We start from the raw sequence: 24,161 nt of genomic DNA on the forward strand, positions 1-24,161 counted from the left end.
AAAAATAGACGAGACAGACGCTAAAACTATCGCTGCAGATCGCGAGCAGTGTCAGTGTGTGTGTCCAGCTGTGTCGCTCTCAGAGAGAATTAAAGAGTAGGCGATAAAGCAAGTGAATGAGTATTGAACACATTTCAATTCAGAATCATCTGATCTGCCTTTATAGAGACCACCGATCAAACTATTGAGAACGAAAAACGTCCGATAACAATTGGTGGCCAATTGATCAGAGCACCCTTAAGCATAGATCACACTACACTACTTTAGTCCTGATTTTCGACAGTTTTTGGAGCTCCCCAACAAAAGCCCCAAATAAGAGGCAAATCGGTGTTGAAGCTCGCCGATGACTCACAGACACGTTCAAGATATCTAGCATGCTAAATATCTGGACCTGTCGGGGACTCCGGCCACGAGCTACAACCAATGAGAGCGTGAAACACGGGTTGAGGAGAAAACCTGAGGGAGGAGGGGTCGCCTGTAACAATAGGAACTTACTGCTAGTTGTTGTTGCAACTAGAGGAATAGATAGTAAAAGAATAAAAGAGTGTGAAAACTGGTGGAAACGGGCTATTTTGTAAATACATGTGCCAACAACATCAGCAATGTGTCTCACGTATGAGTCATTTATCGTGTATTTCTTGCGTGTTTTCGTGACAAAACGTAGTTTGGAGACCTCATCGAGGATTCCTCCTGGTGAAAGATCTTGCAAAGTGTGACAAGCTCATGGTTCTTCAAAAAGCCACTAAAGTGAAGGGGACGAGAATGTACATAAACAGGGATTTCTCTGAGGCGCTCCACCAAAGAAGGAAAGAACTATTGCCAGCTAACAAAAACCGAAAGTCAATGGCGCAGTATTTTCCTGCCATTTGAAGGGCGTCTCATTACCTGTTTATGTCCACGGTTGAACGTCAAATGGTTGGAGTGGTTGGGACAGCACCTTGCATGGGCATCAGTGAATGTGATTGTGAGGTAAATTGTAAAGTGTTTTGTCCGTTCAGGGAGAAAAGCTATATAAATGCAGTCCATTTACCATTTTCCAAGAACGCAGGAGGTGAATATCATTCAGCGCCCAACCTGCAGGAGGTACTGACATGCCATCATCACATGAATGCAGCATGATAGTGTCACAACACAAATCTGACAAACCAATCTAGTCAAATTATCCTTGGGCCAAGAGTATTTTTTTTTTTTTTAAATTCAATCAAAATCTTTTTTCTTTCACGTCGTTTGAAGTAGCAGAGAGACACACAGGGATGGAAATAAATTCTAACTTTGAATATATAGCATATAATCACAGATGGAAAAAAGAGACATGAAACCTCCATTTCTTTTCTCACTGTGCTTTGACAACCCTTTATTAAGTTAACAGCTCACCAGGTATATTTGTATGTTTAATTACCTGTTTATGTCTACGGTTGCTTAATTCCAGACTTTGCCCGCTAATGGCAATCGGAGACTCTTTCCTTTTGTTAGGAGGTGCTCCCAATCCTCCGTATTTTAAATGGTGTCCCCCCCCTGAACCGTGATAATTGATGTATTTCCCATAAAGGAGCGGTAATTAAGATAATGAGATTTTTCAGAAGCAAGTGTAGCATGCCAAAATGAGGGGGAGCATGTTTCTTGACTGGTTCACTTTAGCTTTTATAAATTTTCCTGTTTTATTCTCGACTTTTCCTCTGCTGATGTCTGCCTCCTATCTGTGTCCTCCTTACCACATCTGCTTCCCCTCTCGTCTCCCATACACAGCTTGTCCTCATTTGTTTGCCCAGTGCATAATTGGCTATAGGATCACCCATTGTGTAATTATGTATAGCAGTTTGATATGTAATTAAAATTGTATCAGTATCCAGTGTAATTTGTGCTGTGTGATTACCTATTAACAGTGCAAACAGTTGTGCCTAAAAGCCCATGACCGCCCCTCTCGGAGACGTCATTGTGCTTCTTCTCTGTCACTATTTACATACCAGAAGCTTCTACGTCGGAGCAAAAAACTCCATGCGGACCAACACATAATAAACAACACATTGGTCTACACCTCCTCAGATGAACACTTCCTTCTGACAGGTTGAGGAATTGTTAAATATGTTATCCTGCAGCCTTTAAGCACTTTACAAGACCACGCACTCGACTTCAGACAAGACCACGCACTTTTCTGATGCTGAGTGTGTTAGCTCAGCAACATGGCATGGCTTGTTCCTCCCAAATACAGACACCAAAACAGAGCAGGGCTTTCAAAGCGCTTGTTAGAGCGCTCTTATAATAAGGCTAAAGAAGAGGGCTGGTGAGGACACTCTAAGGGAACATCTTAATGAAAGCACCAGGCTACAAACTGGCCTGAATAAGCCGCCTTTGCAGATTCACCACTACATAATTAGACATGCCTGAAAGGTCTGCTGTTGGGAGTTGCCTCTATTTTATTCAATAAAGGTTTTTTTTTTCCTTCATAGCTGGTTTAGGAAGTGCGGAATTAGTGTTTGCCTCCTTAGTGCATCTGATTGTATGCAACTTGTTTTTCCCGTGTGTGATGGTCAAAGGTCGTACCCTTCTTATCTGACCTACTATAAAAATGTAATGCATAGCGTTAATACCGTCAAGAAATGCATTCAGGTCACTGCACACAGAGGCGTACCTGCATGTCTACGTACTATAGATCAAACCTGTTTTATAAAGCAGTAAACTCCATCTATAAGCACTGCGTTATAATTAGACGGGTTGAGTTCTGAAGAAGAAATTTGAAGGTCTGCAATTATATCAAACATGTCATGCTTGCCAGCAGAGAAATGTGGGTTATAATGAGCTTAACATGCCCCAATTTTTCCTCATGATGTAATGCCACAGCAACAAAAAATAGCGTTGTAGGTTTGAGTGTAATATCACCGAATATACCAAACTGTAAGTGATAAAATCAGAAGAGGAAGAACGTGTGCATGACTTTTTTTTTTTTCTTTTTACGTAAAGGTGAGCACAAATAGCATCATAATTATACAACTGATGAAGTATAAGCCAGTCTGACTGGTTTCAGTAGTTCCCGCTCTGTTGATACTGGCCATAGAGCAAGATTTATATTTAAGTTCCAGGTCAGAATTTAGCACAAAGACACATGTCCAGAACAATCAGCACAACTCAACCAACATGAAGTCCAAAATTGTCCATAACAAAACAAAAGCTTCATCCATTTTGATAACTGAACTAAAACTACACACATTGAACAAGACAGCACATTGGCTTCTTGACAAAGTGGGAGAAACGGCTCGGTTTGCCTGAAACGAGTGCCCTGCAGCCGGGCACAAAGGGTGTCACAGTTCCGAGTGTTCATTGGCCAAGCGGCTGCTGTTAGAGCACATGTGTTTATTGCTGGACCGCGGGAGACTCAATGAATATTTCTATCATGACTTTGGTTCTCTTTGTGAAATCTTGCTAGCTAGCATTAGCAGTATCATTCCTGTGTCACTAACTTAACTTTGAGACTCATTACTGGCAACACTCAAACACAAGAAAATGTATTCTTACATGATGCAAAAAGTGATCTGGTCCAGATTAATTTGGAGTTTGGTCTGGATCCAGATCTTGGTCTGGGCTTTTAGCAGCGCCGCGATAAAGCAAAGCTCGATGTGCTGTATTCAACATACAACTGTCACATGCAAAAAGAAATATACATTCATAAGTTAAAGCAGCAGTGAAATGACCTGTGATTGGCCAAAATCTCCCGTCACGAGCTAGATTTTTTTAAGCCTGAAAACAGAGCCAAAGGAAAGAAGCAGAAGTCTAGTTTTCTCTCAGAACACTTGAATTACAGTATGCTGAAAGGTTATAATGGAATTTTTGCCCAATGATGCCAAAATATTCTCCATACTGCAGGTTTAAGGCATCATAAAGATGAAATAACTTAGCCTTGAGCTCTTTTTTTTCCTTTTTTTTGTGGCCAAATTTATATTGGTTTACCTTTTTTTCCCTTTTGCATTCATTATGGAGGTAATTATTAGGTTATTATTTTTGTGTTGACACTGCATAACACATCTAAATCTATTCACTAAGGTAATCACACAGGCATTATAAATGTACATAAATTTACATTCACATAGTGAAATGGAATAAAAAAAACAAAAATAAATGGTTTGAATAAGACAGAAAAAGAACGTATATGTACAGTAGGAGAACCCAAGATAAGCACATTGGGGTGCTTTACCGTAGCCAAGAGTTTGGAATGCAATGTGAACAGACACCACAACTCCAGTATACTGCGAAATACAAAGAGATTTCCCTGGCGGCGACAGGCTTAATCAGCATTGTGTGAACTCGTTTGGCTTCGATGTAACGGACGTTCATTTATATGTAAAAGTCCCGCACTCCAGCTTCAAAGACATCAAACCCCTCCATTTCTCTCACCTCATGCTACCGTTTAGTCATGTACATACATGACCCATTTTCTGTTGTTCCAACCCTTAACCCTAAAGAACAGCGCAGAACACACAAACGCTTTTACCAACAATAAAGCTGCTGCATGTTCGGTGCGTTCCCCAGAGGAAGGACTTCAGCAGCAGGTCTGACATCCGCCGTATGGATGATTAGCATCATTAGAGCATCAGCTGCTCCCTCTCACTCCTACACACACACACACACACACACACACACACACACACACACACACGCACACTCCATGATGGCTCTTCAAATACCTAACACTCATGCAGATTAAATGGTGGCTTGTTCTTGGCAAAGCAGTGATTAATTTATGATTTGAAGTAGGTCAGATGAATGGAAACGCAAGGTGTATAGACACCAGAGAGCAACGTGTCTGCAAAGATACCCAGAGGAAGTTGGGAGAGAGCGAGAGGAATGAGGACAGACAGAGAGGGGATGAGCATTTATTTATTTTGAAGAGGGGGTGGGAGATAACTTCTGTCTGTGCTCTTGCGTTCAAAATCTCTGTAAGGCAGAGGGGGTTGCAAAGAAAAACATTGCGAACCAAGTGCAAGAAGTAAAAATAGCTCAATCAGAAATCCTCACTATTCTTCTTCAAAGACAGTATTGTTTGTTTGTCTCCTATCATACTATATTTAAATTGTGTTTTCCCTTCTTTTCAGCTCCTTTGACCGACAAGCCGCCAAAGATCCTGTTTCCCTCGGAAAACAAGATTAACAACATGGAGCTGCAGCTAGGTAAGAGCATCATGGGATTTCCTCCAGCTGCAGTCAGTACTATGTGTGTCATTTCCAAATGACAGGAAATGGATGACTTTACAAATCCTCTCCAACACGCCTCCGGGCGCCGAACGCAGATTGATGATGGCACTTTTATTTGCTACAGAAACAGCAAAAAGAAAAAACAATTGTAAAAGTGTTTTCCATATATGCAAATGGCGGGTGCTAATGTCCCTACGGCTGTTTTGTCAACAATGAAGAGCCCATATGGTGCCAGGGTTCCATACGCTGGCTCGCCACATGGAAGGGCGGCTGCTTTCAGTCGCCGTTGTTTGTCTTCTTTGACGTGGGGTCACGATGGGCCTACCATGTGTGCACGCGTGCGTGAGTGAATGTACGCGTGTGGTTGTGTTTGTTTGTTTTGTTTTTTCCGTGACAGCATATTGCTTGATTTCTGGGCACAGTCCGTCGTCCACATGGCGCTCGCCGCTCTATGAATGGCTCGTGTGTCTGTCACGGTGTAGCCGATCGGACAAGACTGAGAGGTCTGGGAAGGGAGAGGATTGGATGAGCGTGTGACAGAAGAGAGAGGAGGGTGGGGACGGAGACAAAGACGGTGCGACGATTCACTGAGAGGGTTACCTTTTGTCTCGTATCTGATGCTGTTGGAATCCAGGTAGTTCATTTAAAATGCCTCCGCGGTTGGCTGATCAAGAGTGAAAAATTGCTGCTGTTGATAAACTGACAAGCACGGCCTCGCGTGTCGGCGTGCTCACACCCATGCATGAACAGGTTGCACAATGCAACTCTTTCAGCTATTTGTGTCGTTTGTCTTGATATCACTGGGACTTTAAGGAAAGCTTTGTCTCGTCCTTTTGAAGCTTTCTCGCAATTATTTACAGCCTCTCTGTCAGTTCTTTCTTCTGTATGCTGTGTGAGTAAGTGTTTTCATGTGTTGTGGAGTGTGTGTATTAAAACTGCAGTGGGTAGAGATGGAGAAAATATGATTTAAAAAAGTTATGTTTATAAAACGGTCACTATATCATGCACCACCTGACAGTGGTGCATGAGACAGGTAATCTGCAAAAAATCATGTTCCTCTGTGTCCTCCAGTGCTCCTAATGGCATCTGCAAGATTTTGCAGACCGGAGGGAAACAACCAATCAGAGCCGAGCTGGAGCCTGCCGTCTCTGAGCAGCTGTCAATCACTCCAATCAAACGGTCAAACTAGGCAGCGCTCAAATATGAATCAATATACTGTTACTGTAATGACTATTTCTGGCCTCAAATGTTTTCAGAAACATCTTGCAGTGTACTGTTTAGCTGTAAAATGAGAAAGTTTGTGACTCGGCAGCCATGTTGAGATCAGTTGAGGAAATACCAAGCACCGCCCACCAGCCGGAGCACAGCCAATAAGAATGATATCTCTCTGAAATGACCTGTGATTGGCCAAAGCATGGAATTTTTGCCCAATGATGCCAAAAACATTCTGCCTACTGCAGGTTTAAAGGGTTTGTGCACTTAAAGAGGACCTATTATGCTCATTTTCAGGTGCATATTTGGGGTTTCTACTAGAACGTGTTTACATGCTTTAATGTCCAAATGTTGTCTGGTTTGGTCAACCAAACCCAACTCTTCGAACTCCAGCTCCGCTCTAACTAGCTTTGTTTGAGGGCGCGCCAAACTATCCGCTAGGCAGGTATTATGCAAATGTGTTACTTGGTGACATCACCACGTTACGGAAGAAAAGGCGAGACTTTGAGCGAGGCGTTTCAGGCAGTTCAGGAGCAGTGTTTCTGTGGGGGAGAGTAACTCACTTTGGCCTGGACTTTGAGCTTTGTAACTTTGCAGACCTTTTACCTGCACAAAAAACTATATAACACACTAAAGGAAAGGGAAAAGCAGAAAAGCATAATAGGTCCTCTTTAATACTGCACAGTGACTTGTAAGCGAGCGTTTTAAAGAGAAGAATGGTCTAATCCAGTGCAGCAGAGGTCGAGACATCCTGACTTTTAGTCCCAGTCGAGCTCCAAAAAACTGTGGATCTTGCATTTTTCGTAACTTAATTCAATAGTGTTTCTTTGTTAAACCCTCCATGCATGGTAAGTGCAGTTCAGACCCCATGTTCCCAGTTTGAAATGAAGCCCAAGCCAAGACAACCCAGGTGAGGGTTATGTTTTGAGACTTAACAAAACTCCCTCCATAACCATAGAAGAAGACATTATAGAGCTGGCTAATTAGATCTCCCCATGACAAGTAAACTGGCCTCGATGAGTAAAACCAGTGGAGTTCCCCTCTGATGGTATATGGTACACGAGGGCTTGGCACTGCTGTGGCAAAAAGATAGTCATGAGCAACGCAGAGGAGGAGAGACAGAAAAAGTATGTGTGATGTTGTGCAGTGAGCCCCCACACTCCCAGAAGAGTGTCTAAAGCCCAGAGACACCGAGGTAAATATTTTACGGCCGGGCTCCATTTTGTGTGCAGAAAAAGTTGTCTCTCCCTCCAGACGAGAGTTTCTATTTTGCTTTATTTATTTATTCTCCTCTTCCTTAATATTTGTTGAGTCATGCCCTGAGCAGCTTTATGGAGCATCGTGGCAGATTTATGGTAGCCAGAGCGTGCACAGAGAGAGGCTGGTCCCTTATGGCAAGTGGGAGATAGAGAGAGAGAGAGAGAGAGAGAGAGAGAGAAGAGAAAGAGATGGGATCCAGTGGAGGCTTGTGGATGGGCAGTAAAATCAGAGCCGTAAGCAGAGAGATAAATCTGCAACACTGCCAGGAAACACAGCCCCACTTTATCTCCTCTGCTGCTGCAACCAGTGCAGATCTCAGACAGCCGCCATCACGGCCAGCTTCACACAACGCGCAGACATAAATAAAACACATATGTTACGTAAAACTCTCGCAGGGATGTGGTGGGAAGTCAAAGAGGATGATGGGGGAGGAGGGGGGAATGGCAGACGACAGAGGCATGATGGGAGTTTGGAGTGTCCCGTTCCCCTGCTCTCCAAAGGTCTCCTTGCATTTCTCTGCCACTGAGTCCCTTTCAGTTGAAGGGCCAAAACAGCACCAAATAGGTGCGTTTGTGTACGTGTGTGAACTTGTACAGCTATCTTTGTGAGGACCAGTTTGAGTTTTAGACCTTCAGAGTGAGGACATTTTTGGAAAGTGAGGACATGTTGGTCGGTCCTCGGGATGTGTGACTATGTGAATACTGAAAGCAGGACTTTTTTTCCCATAACAAATACTACTTTCAGACAACTTGACATTTTTAGTTTTCAAAGGAGACAAAAATCAAGGTTGTGTAGGATGGTTTGGATTTCATCAGTTTCTCTATTGTCAGATTTAGTGCTGTCCCCCAGTGGTGAGTCTGTGCAGTCCACTTCTCCTCCAGAAACAGGAGGATGATTCATAATGTGGGGTTTTTAAATTTTGTCGGGGTTCGTCGTGAGAGGGAGCTACACAGAGACACACACACACACACACGCTTACAGTATGTGACATCTTACACACGAGTTCTAAATTTAAAACACACACGCTCACTCACACACTCTCTGACTTGGTGTTTATTCCCTCGGGATGATTTGTCATGGATTCGCCGTCCCAGAGGAAGAGGGTGGAGGGTATTCAACTTCACGCTTACGCAGCACTCCGCTCTGTCTCGCCAGCTCTCCCTCTTCGTCACGTACACACAGATATTCGCACATGCCCCTGCACCACTCGGGGTGGGCAGGTCACACAGGCTCGCGGCGCAGTCCTCGGTAACTGTTGGATAATTGTAACTGATAGAGGATTTTACTGTCCCCCAAAGCCAGCAGATGGGTGCACTCTAGTGTAAAGGAATTAGAATCAATTATTTCTGAGAGCAGGACCCAACAGCACGGGATGGGTGGCAGGAGATGACTCTTATATCTATTTTACTTCAACATAGACACACACACACACACTCACGCTTAGACATCTGTAATAGCACTCAAAGATGCTGACATTCCTTATTTTCCCTGGTGTTTTAGCAATATGTTTCTGACAAGCTCAGAATAATAGACAGACAGTGTGGATGTCCTACTCTGATCCCACTCTCTCGCCTCTCAATTACCTCTATCTGCTTCCCTCTCAATTTGGAAACATCTGTCTGCTGGCCAAGACACCAAACAACATTTCATTTCAATGGAATCGCTCCAGTCAGTAGATTTGCTTGTGCAAGCGAAGCAAATCCCATGCAAGGCTTTCATGTAGAGTTGAATTTTGGTAAACTTTTGCCAACAGTCTGACATTTTGGGCAAAAGACATCCAGAAAATCCAAAATTCAATAATATATCGTATTAGCTGTGTCACACCATCCGATTCTGTACAATTAATTTCCTTTACTCCATTGTAGTGGTGTGCGATCTTGGCCAGGTCTCCCTCGAAAAAGGCAAAAACGTGCAAAAAGAGAACTGGATACAGCGTTGGAGGTGGGCTCCCGTTCATTCCTAAGAGAGTTGCTTAGTGGCTCATGAAGCCAACCCTCCACATCCATGGGGCCCATAGAGCAGGCACAGTGGCGTTTTCTTTAACCCCGCCTCCCAGCCCACTGTTCAGCCTCGGTCTGGGGCTCATTCACATGAACGGAGGAAGGAACTCTGAATTAGGCTATTAGTACATTTTACAACTTTTAGGACCTAATGATTTAAATTTGGGCTGCTAAAAATTATCCACCGAGTAACGGACATCTTTTTCCCAATGTAAGTCTATGGGAAAAAGTATTTTTGACCAAATGGCATCACGTGATGGACACGGAAGTTGTAATTCCACCGTTTGGCCGCTACGAAAATTTGATTCAAAGCCCGGCGCTCTTCCTGGGGGCTTGGTATCCACCCTGGAAAAAGAGATTTTAACCTCAAGGGTCTTACTGGCTTGGGGCTTTTCTGTGTGGAGTTTGCATGTTCTCCCCCGTGTTAGCGTGGGTTCTCTCCGGGTTCTCCGGCTTCCTCCCACAATCTATAGACATGCAGGTTAATTGTTGACTCTAAATTGCCCGTAGGTGTGAATGTGAGCGTGAATGGTTGTCTGTCTCTATGTGTCAGTCCTGTGATACTCTGGCGACCTGTCCAGGGTGTATCCTGCCTTTGCAAAAAGATGCTGCATGGTTGTCATTCAGTCATCAAAGATACAAATGCTGCATCACTCTTTAATAAAAATGGTTAGCAACCAAGCTGGCTAGCCTGCTAAAAAAACAAGTAGCAAGATTAGCTGACCTGCCATTATGGCTATAATGGTTATAATTATATAACCCATTCTAACTATCACTTTAAAGGGGGATATTTTCCGATTTTAGTTTCAGGTTGCTATGACTACACACTTACCTTTACAGAAACCATCTGTTTTGAGTTCATTAATATACCCGCTACACTTATGGGCAGATTATGCTTATGTGACACTGATATTGTGACATAAAGGCAACAGTGAAGCAGTGAGAGCTACCAGCAAAATCGACAGGGCGTCTATTTAATGTGTATTTGTATCGGGACACGTATGTAGCATAAATCAATGCCACACACCACAGCATTTATAGCCTTAGCTAATTTGCAATGCAAAGTTCGCCTACTGTATCTTTGACTTTTGGCATTTCAACTAAATATACATATATTTCCATGTTCTTGCTCTCTCCTTCCCTTTTTACTATCTGTTTCTACATCCCTTTACCCCTTACCTCTCTTTTCTCCTCACGGCTTCACATTGACCTCTGCTTGCATGAAGATTTGAGGATTTGTCATTGAGGATGTACGATGATTTCCCAATGTCTCTTCTCTACTCTTCTCTTGAAGAAGTATACAATACTGAACACCCAGCTGTTTCACCGCGAACGTCAACCTTTCCATGGAGAAGGGTGAAATTGAAATTGACATTGCTCTGGAGAGTTGCTAAAGGTCAACGCAGAGTCACTTCACTAAATTACTCTCTGTCTCTCTCTTGCGCTCTGTCTCTATGATACACTTTCACACACACACACACACACACACACACACACACGCTCTTTCATTCTCTCACTTGAACGCCATATCTCTTACAGTTCCTGTCACGTTTTCTCTTTTCAGTTCAGGCATGCATGAAAGCATCTGTAAAAGCACGGTCGAAACGGTGTATGTTTGAATGCAGGTGACTGCCATGTGTGTGTAAGAATGGGAGATGTTGGAGATAATGGCGTTGGCCATTGATCGTAGTAATCGCACAGAGAATCCATGATAAAGACAAGAACATGTGGTCCAGCTGGACCCTTAATGCTTTGAAACGGTCCCATCGCTCATTTAATGAGATGAAATCTATCAGAAGAGGATTTTTAATTAACCAAGTACATGTATCTATATCTTTAAGGGAGGGACCGAAGGGCCAAAAGGCACTTTACCAATTGTCTGTGTGGATATGTTAAAGGTCTTATTGATAACATTTTTATGTCAACGAAATTCTTTTTAAAAATAACACATCTATAGAGCTTTCAGAAAGGTGCCGAATAAAATGATGGCTTTTCCTGAAATTTTTTTGTTATGATTGTGAATTAATCATTTAAAAAATGTTGGCATGTCCAATTACAATTACTTCATTCATCATTATAGATTTTAATAAGCTTTATTGTTGGGCTATTATTTGGTATATTGTTGCTTTTTAAATGACAAAGATGTAACAGTTTTAAAATGAATAAAAATACTTGTTTATTGTTAAATGCAGAACACACAGTAGCAATGAGGCGCAGAGTTTTTTTCAGCTGAGAGGCTTTGGTTGCGTCTGGTTGCTATGATACGGAATATCTCCAGGAGTAAAAATGTTGGCACAAGGTAAAGTACTTGTAGAGTACTGGATGAAGGGAAGGCTGAAGCACGTAGGGAGAGAGAACGGACCCATCAGTCTATGTGATCTCCATTGTGATCGGACGGCTGGGTAAAAACGTGACGCTTTACCAAAGTTGCTCAGCGCTTCACCACGCTGCTGGCGTTTATAGTGTGTAAAGTGTAAAAATGTGGCGCTCCCATTAAGGAAAAACAAAAAACGTGAACATAGTGGTTGTGACGGTTCCCTGCGGTTGGCTTGTCATTGGCACGGTATTGCAATTTCGCAGTTATTGTGACAGCCCTTGTGAGCCAATAGTGAAACAACGTTGGTATATCTGTCGTCAGTTAGGGGGAAAAAACTGATAAATGCCTGAGATTGACGGTAAGTGCCTGGTAACGACTTGTTGTGAAGTGAATGTAACAAAACGTGGGAGGGAGAATGCGACATCTAGTGGCTGAATGTTATCAATGTTATCAATAGCGCCTTTAATTATCTGTGATTAATGACATATTTACATTCTAACACAGAGGGAAAAAATCCAGCCCTTAAAGGTCACACTGCAGATACAGGAGGGGAAAAAATTGTGTCGTCATTCAATTTGGTTTCAGTCCCACAGTGACCCGCCGTTAAGTAAGCTGTGGTGACCGATATGGTAACTAGTGTGTCAGCGAAACAAAGCTAAATGTTTAAGCGTGTGAACGGTCGTCATTAATCACTGAGTCTGGGGCTGAGAGCTGGAGCCTGCTGTATGATAAATGAACTAACAGCGCCTCTACACACGGCTAACAGGAACGGGAGAGGGAGGAAGAAAATACACAAAGGCCGAGATAGAAACAGCAGCACATAGCAGGCAATAAAGACAGACCAGACGCCCCGCTGTGCATCACATACAGCTGCTTGTTTATCGCTGCCTTGACATTACTCACCACAGCCAGTGAGGCCGGTAAGAAGATGCAGGAGAGCTCTGGATTCATACCAGGCTCTTCCTGGTTATTATTCCACCGAGGCGCCATGGCTGACGGCGGACTGTCAGGCGCCGTCTTTGAGCAGCTGCAGTTTTAGCGGCACGTCCAGCACCGTTGGTTTTAATAGACCTTATCAGCGGCCGTTAAGCCGATTCAGCATGTTGAATCGGCGGCACAGGCAGCCGCTGAGAAGGAGCTGTCTGACTGGCTGCTCAGCCCAGTGAATCAGTGATTTCATCCATTTAGTGCGGTTTCTCCTCTCGCCTTTTTTACTTCTTCCACTGGCAGCACACAACAGCAAAGCGAAGCAAAACTTTTACAGTGACAGTGCCAACTTTTCATCAGACACGTTCTCAATTCGTATAGTCTGCAAAGGATTTGACTCGTGTTCCATTTAATTACATCCAACTTTCTCGTGTATTAAACCAGTGCACTCACGAGTCCAGGAGGCAGGGAAAAAAAACGTTTAATGAGGATTTATTTGAAGGTTTAGATCACAACAGACTTGTTGTTAACCTAAACTCTTTTTTTTTCTGTCACGCACATGCAGAACGCGCATGCATGCTGGCAAGCCTGCTGTATTCTTTGCTGCTGTGTGTTTAAGTGCTACTTAGAAGACTTGAGGTGATGTGAGGTGACGCGTCAGTGGGTTTTTGTCAGCACTTTCTGTTTGGTGTGTCAAGTCCGTAAGGTCCACCCACAACAAGGCCAACAGATCCGCTTCGTCTCTTTCTCTGGCCTGAGCTCAACTCTACGCTTGCTGTCAGAGTGCGTATTCGGTTTTGTCAGTCATGTGTGTGTGTGTGTGTGTGTGTGTGTGTGTCAGTGTTTATAACACAACCATTATCCAGGCCGTCCTGAGCAGTTGTGTAAAATCAGCCACCGCTAAGAATTTCTCCACCTTTTTAAGCCAAGGGATGTCTTTAAAGGGAGATGATTTAGGTAATGGTAGCTTTTACCTCGTCCGCCTTTGATGCTCAGGCTCACTGACAGGTAATCAAAGAGAAGGAGCACCCCACTCATCCCCGCATCACTCTGTATTTGATACAACAAGGGCAGACAGGGAGGAAGAGGCAGACATAATGAGACCCGCATCCTTTTCAGAGGGGTCTCTTGCTTTTAGAAACTTCACCATTCATCCTCTTCCTCCAGTCACTGCCGTCTCTGTTTGGTCAAGGTGAAGGGGATATCATCTAAAAGAGTGACTTGACAAACAGGGAATGCATTGAAAATTGAGTAATCGACCCAATAGGCAGAAAAGAATGGATATATATTAATAAGAAAAGATGGAGGAAGGATGGAGAAGTGAGGAAAGAGAGATGGAGGGAAACGGGGGGAGAGCTGGCACTGGAATGACATGCATGAACAGCAAAGCGAGCAGGGGGAAAGGCGGCTTTGCCATTCACTTTGAAGCTTGCTCCACTTCTGTCTGTCTTACGTAACAGAAAAATGAAGAAAAACAAGTGCCCAAAAAAAAAAAAAAAAAACGAGGCAGGCTGGTGAGAGAAAAAAGAAGGCAAGACAGAACTTCCAAACTTCATTTCTCTGATGTTTCCGGCAAGCGAGTAGCTGTATCTGGACGTTGGAGTTAGTCACCACGCCACGCCGAGCTTTGGTGTTGAGTGAGGGGTGAAAAGAGTTAGCAGAAAAGAGAGAGAGAGATCAGTCAAGTGGTGTGAAGAGAGACAAGAAAGGCGGGTTGAGAGGAGGCTGCCGGACAGAAAAAGATAAGGAGACAGAGGAGAGGAGGAGGGAGGGTAAACAGAAAGGAGAGGAGAGGGACCACACTGAGCATTTGAACCCCAGAGAGCGATCTATCTTTCTCCGTGTTGCATAAGCCGATCTCTCCATCCTCGCTGCTGACAAGTGTTTGGAGACCAGCTGAGGCCCTTCGCGTATGTCTGTTCTTCATTAACCAAAGAAGACCCCCCAGCTGGAGGCCACGGCCTCCATCCAGCAGCGGCTGTTGCACTTTAGCGAACACCTCTATTACCGCTGCCCTCTTTCTGCTGTACTGTTCCTTTTTTTATGACAATCAATCTTCATGATGTCACCGTCGCCCACGGCAGTGTATGTTGCTATGGAGATCAGTAGATCTGCACCGAACTGCTGCCTTAGGGGGAGAGTGTATGCAAGCTTACGTTGTGTGTGTGCGTCTTTGTGTGTGTGTGTGTGTGTGTGTGTCTGTGCACACGGTTCATCTTTAATTGCCATCTGCAATCTGCATCCTGAACACAGTCAGTAATTCGAGAGCCCCAGCGTGGGGTAAATAGCTGAGACTCATTTACAAGTGTGTTAATGGACTTTCTCTATCTTTGTCTTTCTTCCTTTCTCTCCCCCGCTCTCTTCCTCTGCCAGTCCTTCTCTCTCTCTCTCTCTCTCTCCCTCCACATAGCAGCCACACATCATCATACAGTAGATCAAAACCTACTGCAGAGCAGAGTAACAGAGAGCAGTATAGAAGTGGTTTGTGCATAATTTGCATAATTTTATGAATAAACACACTGTTTTAGGTGGATAATTATCTTCAATTTTGTCATTACCATAAACATTGTTGGATTGACTATGATTGGCTTCTGCCGATGCTATTTTAAAGAATAGAAGTTAACAGGCCTGGGGGGGATGCTTACAGGAAAGTATATCCAGCTGAAATTAGTTTTTTAGGTTGTTATTCTTAATAATGTTCAGGAAACTGCTCAGGATTAAAGAGAAATTGTGGTGAATTTGAAATAAAAAACATGGGGTTTTTTTAACTGTAATTTTCCCAGTGAAAGGAGGAGACAAACCCTCATTTCCTTCATCTATTTTAACCTCTCCTTGCAATTTCTCCCTTCTTTTCTGCTCTTTCCTCCTCCTCCCAGCTTCTTTCCTTCCTCCTTTAACTACTCTCTTCACCCCCTGAAATGTGTTATTAGTATTAAACAATGGAAGAATAGGCATTTAAAGTACCAGCTTTACTTTCCTTAATAACTACCCTGCGTGGTAATAATTACCCCCTTGGAAACAAAAGAAAAAACCCTTCTTGGGTTACTAGGCAATAAGCGTGCAGCTGGGATCGTGTGTTTTATGTACGTGTGTGTGGGTGCACACTTACTGTTGCATATATATATATAAAAATATATATATAGATAGATAGATAGTTAGCACGTCATTGCAGATTGCAGACCTTTTCCTTTTCAGCTTGTTTTATGTTTTCCACTTTACTGACAGCTAACACTTGTTTTATCAATGACCAAAGCCAAACGGAAACAGTTCATTACACAGCACATTACACAATTTCTGTTTTATTGTTTGTTTATTTGGTCGCTGCAATCATTCCTCCTCTTCATACTTGCTGTGAAACAGTACCTTCCTAACACGACTACACTGTTACAGATAAAATCCACAGTCCTCCTTCTGGGCAAAACTGTTTTCTAAAGGTCAATTGAGGCTTCCATGGTCTGAGTTAGTAAAACAAGTGGGTGTCCTGAGACAGTACATACCTCCACCTGGTAGATGGCCACTAAATTTGTCAGACTGCTGAAGCCACATGTTAGCTTCATATGAACTTTGTCATTCCTTTTTTTGCACAGACCAAGAACTGGATTTTGTCTCTGATCTTGCTAAGAGTGGGATAGTGTTAGGAATGAGTCTGTTCACGGCTGGTATGGAGCATAGACTTTATATAAGAAGTGGACGTAGTCACTGTGACGTCACCCATTGGTTTGTGGACTGCCGTTTTGAAGCCTTGAGTTCGGCATCTTGGCCATCGCCATCTTGTTTTTTTGCAACCAGAAGTGACACGAGAGGGTGTAGCTAAGTACAACGGAACGCTGAATAAGACATTTATAGGCGACCTAAATGTTATAATTAACTTTCATGAAGTGAAAACACACTGTGAAAGGATTAAAGTTGCAGGAAGAAAACACGGACAACTCCCAGACACTGTGGTAGCGACCCATCAATCACAAGGTAGCTACGCCCTAAAGCATCCCCTGCTTTATGGTCTATTTGACTCTAAATGGGACCATAATTTACTAAATGAACATCGTGCTGTATTGACGAAGACTTAAAACTAGCGATTGAGACCATAAACTCATGTTTACAATGTTTACTGAGGTAATAAATCAAGTGAGAAGTAGGCTCATTTTCTCATAGACTTCTATACAATCAGACTTCTTTTTGCAACCAGAGGAGTTGCCCCCTGCTGGCCGTTAGAAAGATTGCAAGTTTAAGGCACTTCAGCAATGGCTTCACTTTTCAGACCCGGAGATTGCACACTGATATGGAGAAGAGAACGATTACAGCTATTCATGATAACCTCAACTCAGGATATCTGCCTATACCAAATATTATATATATATATAATACCATATTCTCTGTACAGTTAGGTAACATGGGGCCAGGAATTATTACTGACCGAATGCAACTTATTAGTGGACATTTTTTAATGAAGTTGATGAAGAAACATTTCTTTTTAAGGTTGTATTTCTTTTTGCATTTTTCCTTCAGTTGGTTGCCGTCTGTGTAGAGATGGACGGGACCTGTCAGTAGATGAGGGGTTTCCTTGTAGAGTCCAACTGAGGACGTTGAACTTATATGATATGTGTCTTATACTGTCTATAATGTGGATTGGTAACGTCTATATTTAATAAGGTTGCTGATCCAAATTCAGCAACCGATCATTATATATGTGAGTACTGTATTTAAATCACAATCTATCCTTTAACTCTGCCATTGCTGTGGGCTAATAACATTCTCCACATGTCAAAATAGCACATCCATGCTGTCATTAATACCACTTAACTGGCTCATGTTGAGCCAACAATTGATCTCGGTGGCTCGATGCGTATGCGGCATTAAGGGTATGGATCGGTTTTGATAAAATCCAGCGTCCTCACCTGCTCTTATCTCAGATTTTATGTTTCAGGCTACAGACTGTGATAATGGGGGCAAGATCCCTAACTATCTTTGAACTGAAGATCCTTTCTGTTGTTATATTGCTTGTTTTTACATAGATTAGGTAAATCTTACCAAACCAGTCACATTCTTGATATGTTCTGGGTCTATACCATTATTATGAGTCTTCTCTTTCTTATACCGGTCTTCCCTCAAGCACATGAGATTCATACACTGTTGTAGTGCAAACTTCCATCTTCATGTTGCTTTGACTTGTTCGCCATAGTAATATTAGCCTTCTCAGGATGTCTTTTTCCAAGTAGTTTGGTTAGTTTGGTTGAAATCAGTCACTGTTACTTGTTTATACCTTCAAGCTAAAAGAGAGAAAGAAAGAAGTAATTCCTTTTAAGACTGGTTATAATGACTATGTACAGGAATATGTATTTGGCAGCACTGTAGGGTTGTCAACATTGGCAACATTAGTTCTAAAAAAAAACATATTTGAATATTAGTTCTGCACATAATGTCCATGACACCGTGTCCATTTTAAGCCTGACTTTTGTCAGACGTCCTGTTTCTATTTATATCCGTCGCTCACTTTGAAAGCGTCGCAACAGACGAGGAACGGCGGTTTCGTGAAGTTGAAATGAGGAATTATCTATACCGATACCTCCTCATTTCACTACAAAAAACTAAATACGGTGGCAGCTGGCCAGAGGGAGATCGCCTGAAAGTTTCCTACTAGCTGTTGGCTGTATTGTATATCATTTCCAGTAAATATCACAATAATAAACGTGTGCTTCTGTTTTAAAAGTGAAAACGTCGGAAGATAGTAAGTACGACTCACCCAACTTTTAAGTGGTTACGTTTCCAGTCTGATCCGGTTTGTTTACATGATGTAATGTAACACTTGCTGTTAGGACACGGTGTCTCTCTCTCTCTCTCTCTCTCTCTCTCTCTCTGCGGCCGAGTTCTCTCCATCATTACCGTTGTTGTTGAATTATTCCTCGTTCAGTTTGACCTAACGTTACATCTTATTTTCTTAATGAAAGTGACGTTGTGTGACTCCTGTCATGCCGCAGTAGTGTTGCTTTTTTTTCACAATCGAATATAAATTTTCATAATTGAATATCTGTATTTTTTTACTATTCGAATATATATTCAAATTTAGAATATTTGTTGACAGCCCTATACAGCACCAATGGCAATGCCACAATTTAATTTGCCAAAATGATTTTCAGATTCATATTCAGTCTGAATACGAGGCCAGAAGCTAATGAGCCTCACATGTGACATGCTAACAATAACGCTACCAGGGAACCTTTCTTTCTCGTGTCTGCAGCCTCGTCTGAATTCCTTCTCACAGCATGTAGCCTACTGTATGTTTCAGGAGCACAGTGGAGACATGCTTGTGCAGTTTGCAATTATGCCATCTGATTCAAACCAAAACGGAAAGTGGTCTGTTTAGTATCCTGAGTAGACCCTTAACCCAAATGCTGCAACATCATCATCATCATCATTATCATCATCATCATCACAGTGTTATATAAGAGAACTCTAAACAGCTTCCTTGTGATAAGCTCTTACTGTCATGGAGAGTGTGCAATGACGGTGTCTTTGAGGGGACCTTTTTTATACCAGCATTGGTTGTTTGTTCAGACACTTAAAGGGCCAGTGTGTAGCAATTCAGGGGATCTATTAGCAGAAATTGAATATAATATTCATAACTATTTTCCCATTAGTGTATAAATCACCTGAAACTAAGAATGGTTGTGTTTTTGTTAGCTTGGAATGAGCCCTTCACATCTAGGGAGCGAGTTCGCCATGTTGCTCCGTAGTGGTGTGGAAATTTCTCAATTATAAGATGCATCGCGATGCGGATGTGAACAATTCTGCATCAATGCAGTGACAGGACATAATCGGGAGTTTGGTTTCAATTCAGCTCAGTGTTAGTCTTAAACTGCGTTTTGCTGTCATTTATTGCCGAGCTTGTTTCTCTCCTCTTTCTCTCTCTGATTGCTGTGTGTCACTGAGGGCGGAGATTTGCACACATATTCCATGTGCGCAGATCTGAGATCCGCTAGTTTGTCGCTCTCGCTACCAATATGAAAATATAAATGAATATGAAATTCAACCGTGGTGTTGTTCTGTTGTTCTGAGATGCAGGGACTTAATGTTAAACCAAGTAAGAGTAGAAGAGCTATTAAGGAAAAGTAGCTAACTAATTCATGCAGTGTAAAATGCCATAGGTATATGAAGGAAGTGCCCTTTCTTAGAGCTGCTATGAGAAAACTGTATTTCTGTAGATTACAGCACACTTGTAATGCACTGCAGAAGGATTTATGTTTTATTTTTGGAATGCTTATGTACTGAGGTTGGTCACACAGATACTGGTATTTAAAAAGACGCAGCTTTTATTATATTACTTTTATTTATGTTTATATTATAGACTGTAGTCTGATTTTTGAAAGCACTTTCTAAATAAAAAGGGAGATCAGAATTATCTGACTGCTTGCATTAATAGATAAAAAAAAGTAGATGTGCAGTAATATAGAAAATTGAGGATGCAATACATTGAGATGCATCGAGAATCGTTGAGCGTTTGAATCGTTATCAAATCGAATCGTGATGCCGGTGAAGATGCACACCTCTATTGCAACATGTTTCTAACGTAGCACAGAGCGGACAAACCAAACATTGGCTCTAGAGAGAGCCTTTTGTGTTACCTGAAGGCATCCGTAGTTCTTCGAAACGCTTGTGAAATTGCAGTAACGTGAGTCGCAGAGTGCAAAACCGTAGTACCGCCAGCCGCTGTCTGACTTCCGTTGCTCGTAAAGTAGTGTTATTATGGTAAGAATGGCCTCTGAGTGAGGCGAATGACATTACCACGGTTTTGCACTCGCCGGCTCACGTTACCGCAGTCTTGGAAAGGAAGGAGTGAGCAGAGGGGAACTCAGTTGGTTGCAATCTGCAACCACACCACAAGATGCCACCAAATCCTACACACTGTACCTTTAAAACATCCTTAAATCCTGCCTTATGTTTGGTAGCAAAGGTAGAAAAAGTGTGACATATAAAGCATGTTAATCTGGAGATTGTGGTTTGTGTCCCATACCCCAACGGTCAGCTTTTAACCATGAAGGCAATATTTCCAGAACTTGAATCGAGTTGGGTTTTTTTTGCCGTCATTTTGTCATTTTGGAAGGCACTAATAAATATCATATTTTGTTGGTTTAATTATTAGAACTTGTTGCCAGTTAAATTACATTTTAAGACATTCCTCCAGGTCTGATGGTGATCATGAGACATCATCGCACACTTCTCCCCTCTCTTACTCTCACCTCAGGTTGCTGTCACTGTATATCTCAACACTCAGAGGAGGTGTTCTTTAAATTCCTGTAGAGCGCTCACCATCTGTCCAGTGCCGCCTGCTGGCATCAGAGCCTGCCTGTTGGTCCGTGCCTCCAACAGCCAACAGAGTTTGTTTGAATTTGACTCTTCACTTTAATCCTCCACATCCTCATTTGTCAGTTGACAGTGTATGAGCTTTATAGATAGGGCTCATCTTTTTTTTTTTGTGCAAAATCTGGGTGAAAGTTGGATTTAAAAATACTACGTGTAATGCAGACACTCCGAAGTTTAATTATTTCTTGAATTTATTTGTTTACTCATTTTTTAATGACTTACTTAGAGGCACTCTGGCACATAGTTTGCAACTCATTTTCACACTCTTTATTTTCTATAACTGTAACCACAATAAACAGCGTCTTCTTGCAAATCTTGTTAAAGATCAGTAAAACTAAAAAAAATAATGACCCCTGTTTTTAGATGAGAATATTATCGTCTGGGTATTTCCACTTTATTTTCCATCCTCTATCTTAACTCCTTCTCTACTCTTCTGTGCATTTAATTATCAGTCATGATATAAGCGTGGCCTTTTCCATACAAGGCGTGGCCAGGCAGACAATACCCAGCAAGCATACAGCTTCACTCTACTGACTCGCGACTATATTAATCTCCTTTCTCTCCTTTTCTTACTTAATTTTTTTCCCTACTCAGTGGCTTTTCTAATCGCATGCACTCCCCTATTAGAGATAACATGACCTTTTGTGTGTTGGCAGTTTCCTGTGTGACCTTTAAGACTGAGAACAGCTGTGGATCGAGTGGAGCATAATGTGGGGCTAAAGTGGACTTGATCACGGAGTTCAGCCGCAGAGGGCCATTACAACTCTTTGTCCTCAACTGGAAAATGAGAAAATTAGTCACCTTTACGTATGTGCAAGTGTAGTGTGTAGCCAAGCTTACAAGGACTCCTCTGACCTCATCTCTTGTTCATCTCAGTAGAACAGGCCCTCCAGATCACGCCTTGTTTCACAAGTGATCTGTCACTTTCACTCTTTCGTCGTGTTCCTCCTCATCACGTTCTTTGCCGCTCATTGGTTTTGGACTCCTGCCTCTATTTCTCTCTCTCCAGCTCCATCACCCATTAATTTTATCTCTCCTTCTTTTGTGATTCCCATTACCAGAGTAAAGTTTCAGGGTTTTATTTTTTCACTGAAACCAAAGTGGTGAATAAGTAGTCATCATTTATACTTTAATTTGCAACCTTCATCTGAGACAAATGAATCAACCTGATTTGTAGCACAGCAGTGAAATTAACTTGGACTTGTTTACCTCTGTGTTTTTCTTTTTTTACTTTTCCTTTGAGTATTAAAAACAAATTGTGTTTCATCCCCTCTATACATCTTACTCACTGGTGAGTGATAATCATATTGAAAGTAATTTAAATGTAAGCATATCTCTAATACGGTGCGCCTTGCTTTATGATTGCATTAATGCTCAGTGGCTGGTTAGAGAAAGAAGAGAGACATTTTTACTCAAGGGAGTCAATCCCCATAGACCCCCATGTTAAAATGCCCAACTTTACAGCAGAAATAAACATGTTTACAGCCCGGTACAAAAAAAAAACGGTTTTGGTCTCGATAGCTAATATCCCCTTTCATGTCAACTGTACGGGGGGTGAATTTTTATATAACTCACCCGTTTACCCGCCATCGTTAGCCCAACAATCGGCGATTGCTGATATATTAATGCAGGTGTGTGTGCATATGTCTGGACCCCTCCTGCCCCTTCTCGCTGCCATAGTTTCAGCTGTGTGATCAGCTGTTCTAGTGGCGGAGCATCGTAAAACACGCTTCTTTCAAACTCAACAGAAACTAAGGATAACTCACCAAAACCATCTTGTTAGTCTTTCTAACAAACACCAACTCTGGTTTGGTGGAAATAAACCCCTTAATTCACAGAGTTAGATGTGAAAATATGCCGACTCTACACATTGTTTTTCCCCCGCTGTATCCCTCTCTGCCCACTGAGCAGCAGCGCAGCGGCTCTCGTTCATCGGAGGCGGACCATTAAATTAGCGAAATGAAATGACAGACATCGCCCTAACAATTGCCTCAAAAAAAAAAAAACAGCGATGTAATCAGCCAATCGCCGATAGCCGATATATTTGTCCAATCGCCCAGCCCTATTAGCTGCAAGCTGTCTGCTCCGCTGCGTCACCTAGGCCCGCCTCAGCTCCACCAACGATCCACCTCTTTGCCCATTTTTAGATTAGCCGGGAGTTAGGCTGAGTTGTCACCGCCAAGATAGCATACAGTCTATGTTTTTACCATATATACAGAGATTGGCATGGTGCAGTCTAATGACGTCTTTGCCTCTTTCAGGCTCTTTCTTCTTCTGCGTGTGGTTGCTCAAGCGTGCACTCATGTTATTTCCAACAGAACAACAGTATTCCCTATTGTCTTTACCTCTATTTGTGAAACAAATAACTTTTCCATTATCCAGATTCCCCATGCTCTGCAGGTAGCTTGGCTTTTCACCTATGTGAATTAATAGCATGCACATGCACCGGTGAACACACAAGGAAATAAACACACATGCATGCTAACAGACAACCACTGCCATGCCTGATAAAAGAATCATTGTTAGAGTTATTGTTTGATGGATTGTCCATTTACGCATTTTCTGCCCTCACATCTTTCTCCACAGCCACGTCTTTCAGATCATCCTGTGGGATTGTGAGACACTCCCATATATACGCCAATATATCCACTGTACCACAGTGAGACAAGGCAAAAAGCCCACCTTCTGGTCACAAGCCCGCTTCTCTAACCTTTAGCCCACCATTGCCCTTTTATGGTTCATATAATAATAATTTAAATACATTTTTAATATTAAGTTGGGACACTTGTTACTTAAATGTTGTCCAATCAAAGGGTGACAAGCTGTTGTATGTTTTGGGAAAAGCACTTCATTTACATTTCCACATTAAAGGTCCAGTGTGTAGGATCTGGCGGTATCTAGTAG

The 24,161-nt window shown here is 42.3% G+C and overlaps 2 protein-coding genes across 3 annotated transcripts in view; one reads left to right on the plus strand and one right to left on the minus strand.

Annotated features, from left to right (window-relative positions):
- Positions 1-20,252, minus strand: part of cmss1 (cms1 ribosomal small subunit homolog) — a 341,858-nt gene extending 321,606 nt beyond the window's left edge. The window contains exon 1 of the mRNA XM_074658834.1: positions 20,242-20,252. The gene's annotated coding sequence lies outside the window, so the exon portion shown is untranslated. The remainder of the gene's footprint in view (positions 1-20,241) is intronic.
- il1rapl1a (interleukin 1 receptor accessory protein-like 1a) overlaps positions 1-24,161 on the plus strand; it is a 203,079-nt gene that overhangs the window by 133,385 nt on the left and 45,533 nt on the right. For both annotated transcript variants that reach the window (XM_074658820.1, XM_074658821.1), the window contains exon 6: positions 5,085-5,159. In XM_074658820.1, the coding sequence (XP_074514921.1) occupies positions 5,085-5,159 (75 nt within the window). The remainder of the gene's footprint in view (positions 1-5,084; positions 5,160-24,161) is intronic.

This window comes from Sebastes fasciatus, chromosome 14, assembly GCF_043250625.1.
Source record: "Sebastes fasciatus isolate fSebFas1 chromosome 14, fSebFas1.pri, whole genome shotgun sequence".
In the NCBI taxonomy this organism is placed as follows: domain Eukaryota; kingdom Metazoa; phylum Chordata; class Actinopteri; order Perciformes; family Sebastidae; genus Sebastes; species Sebastes fasciatus.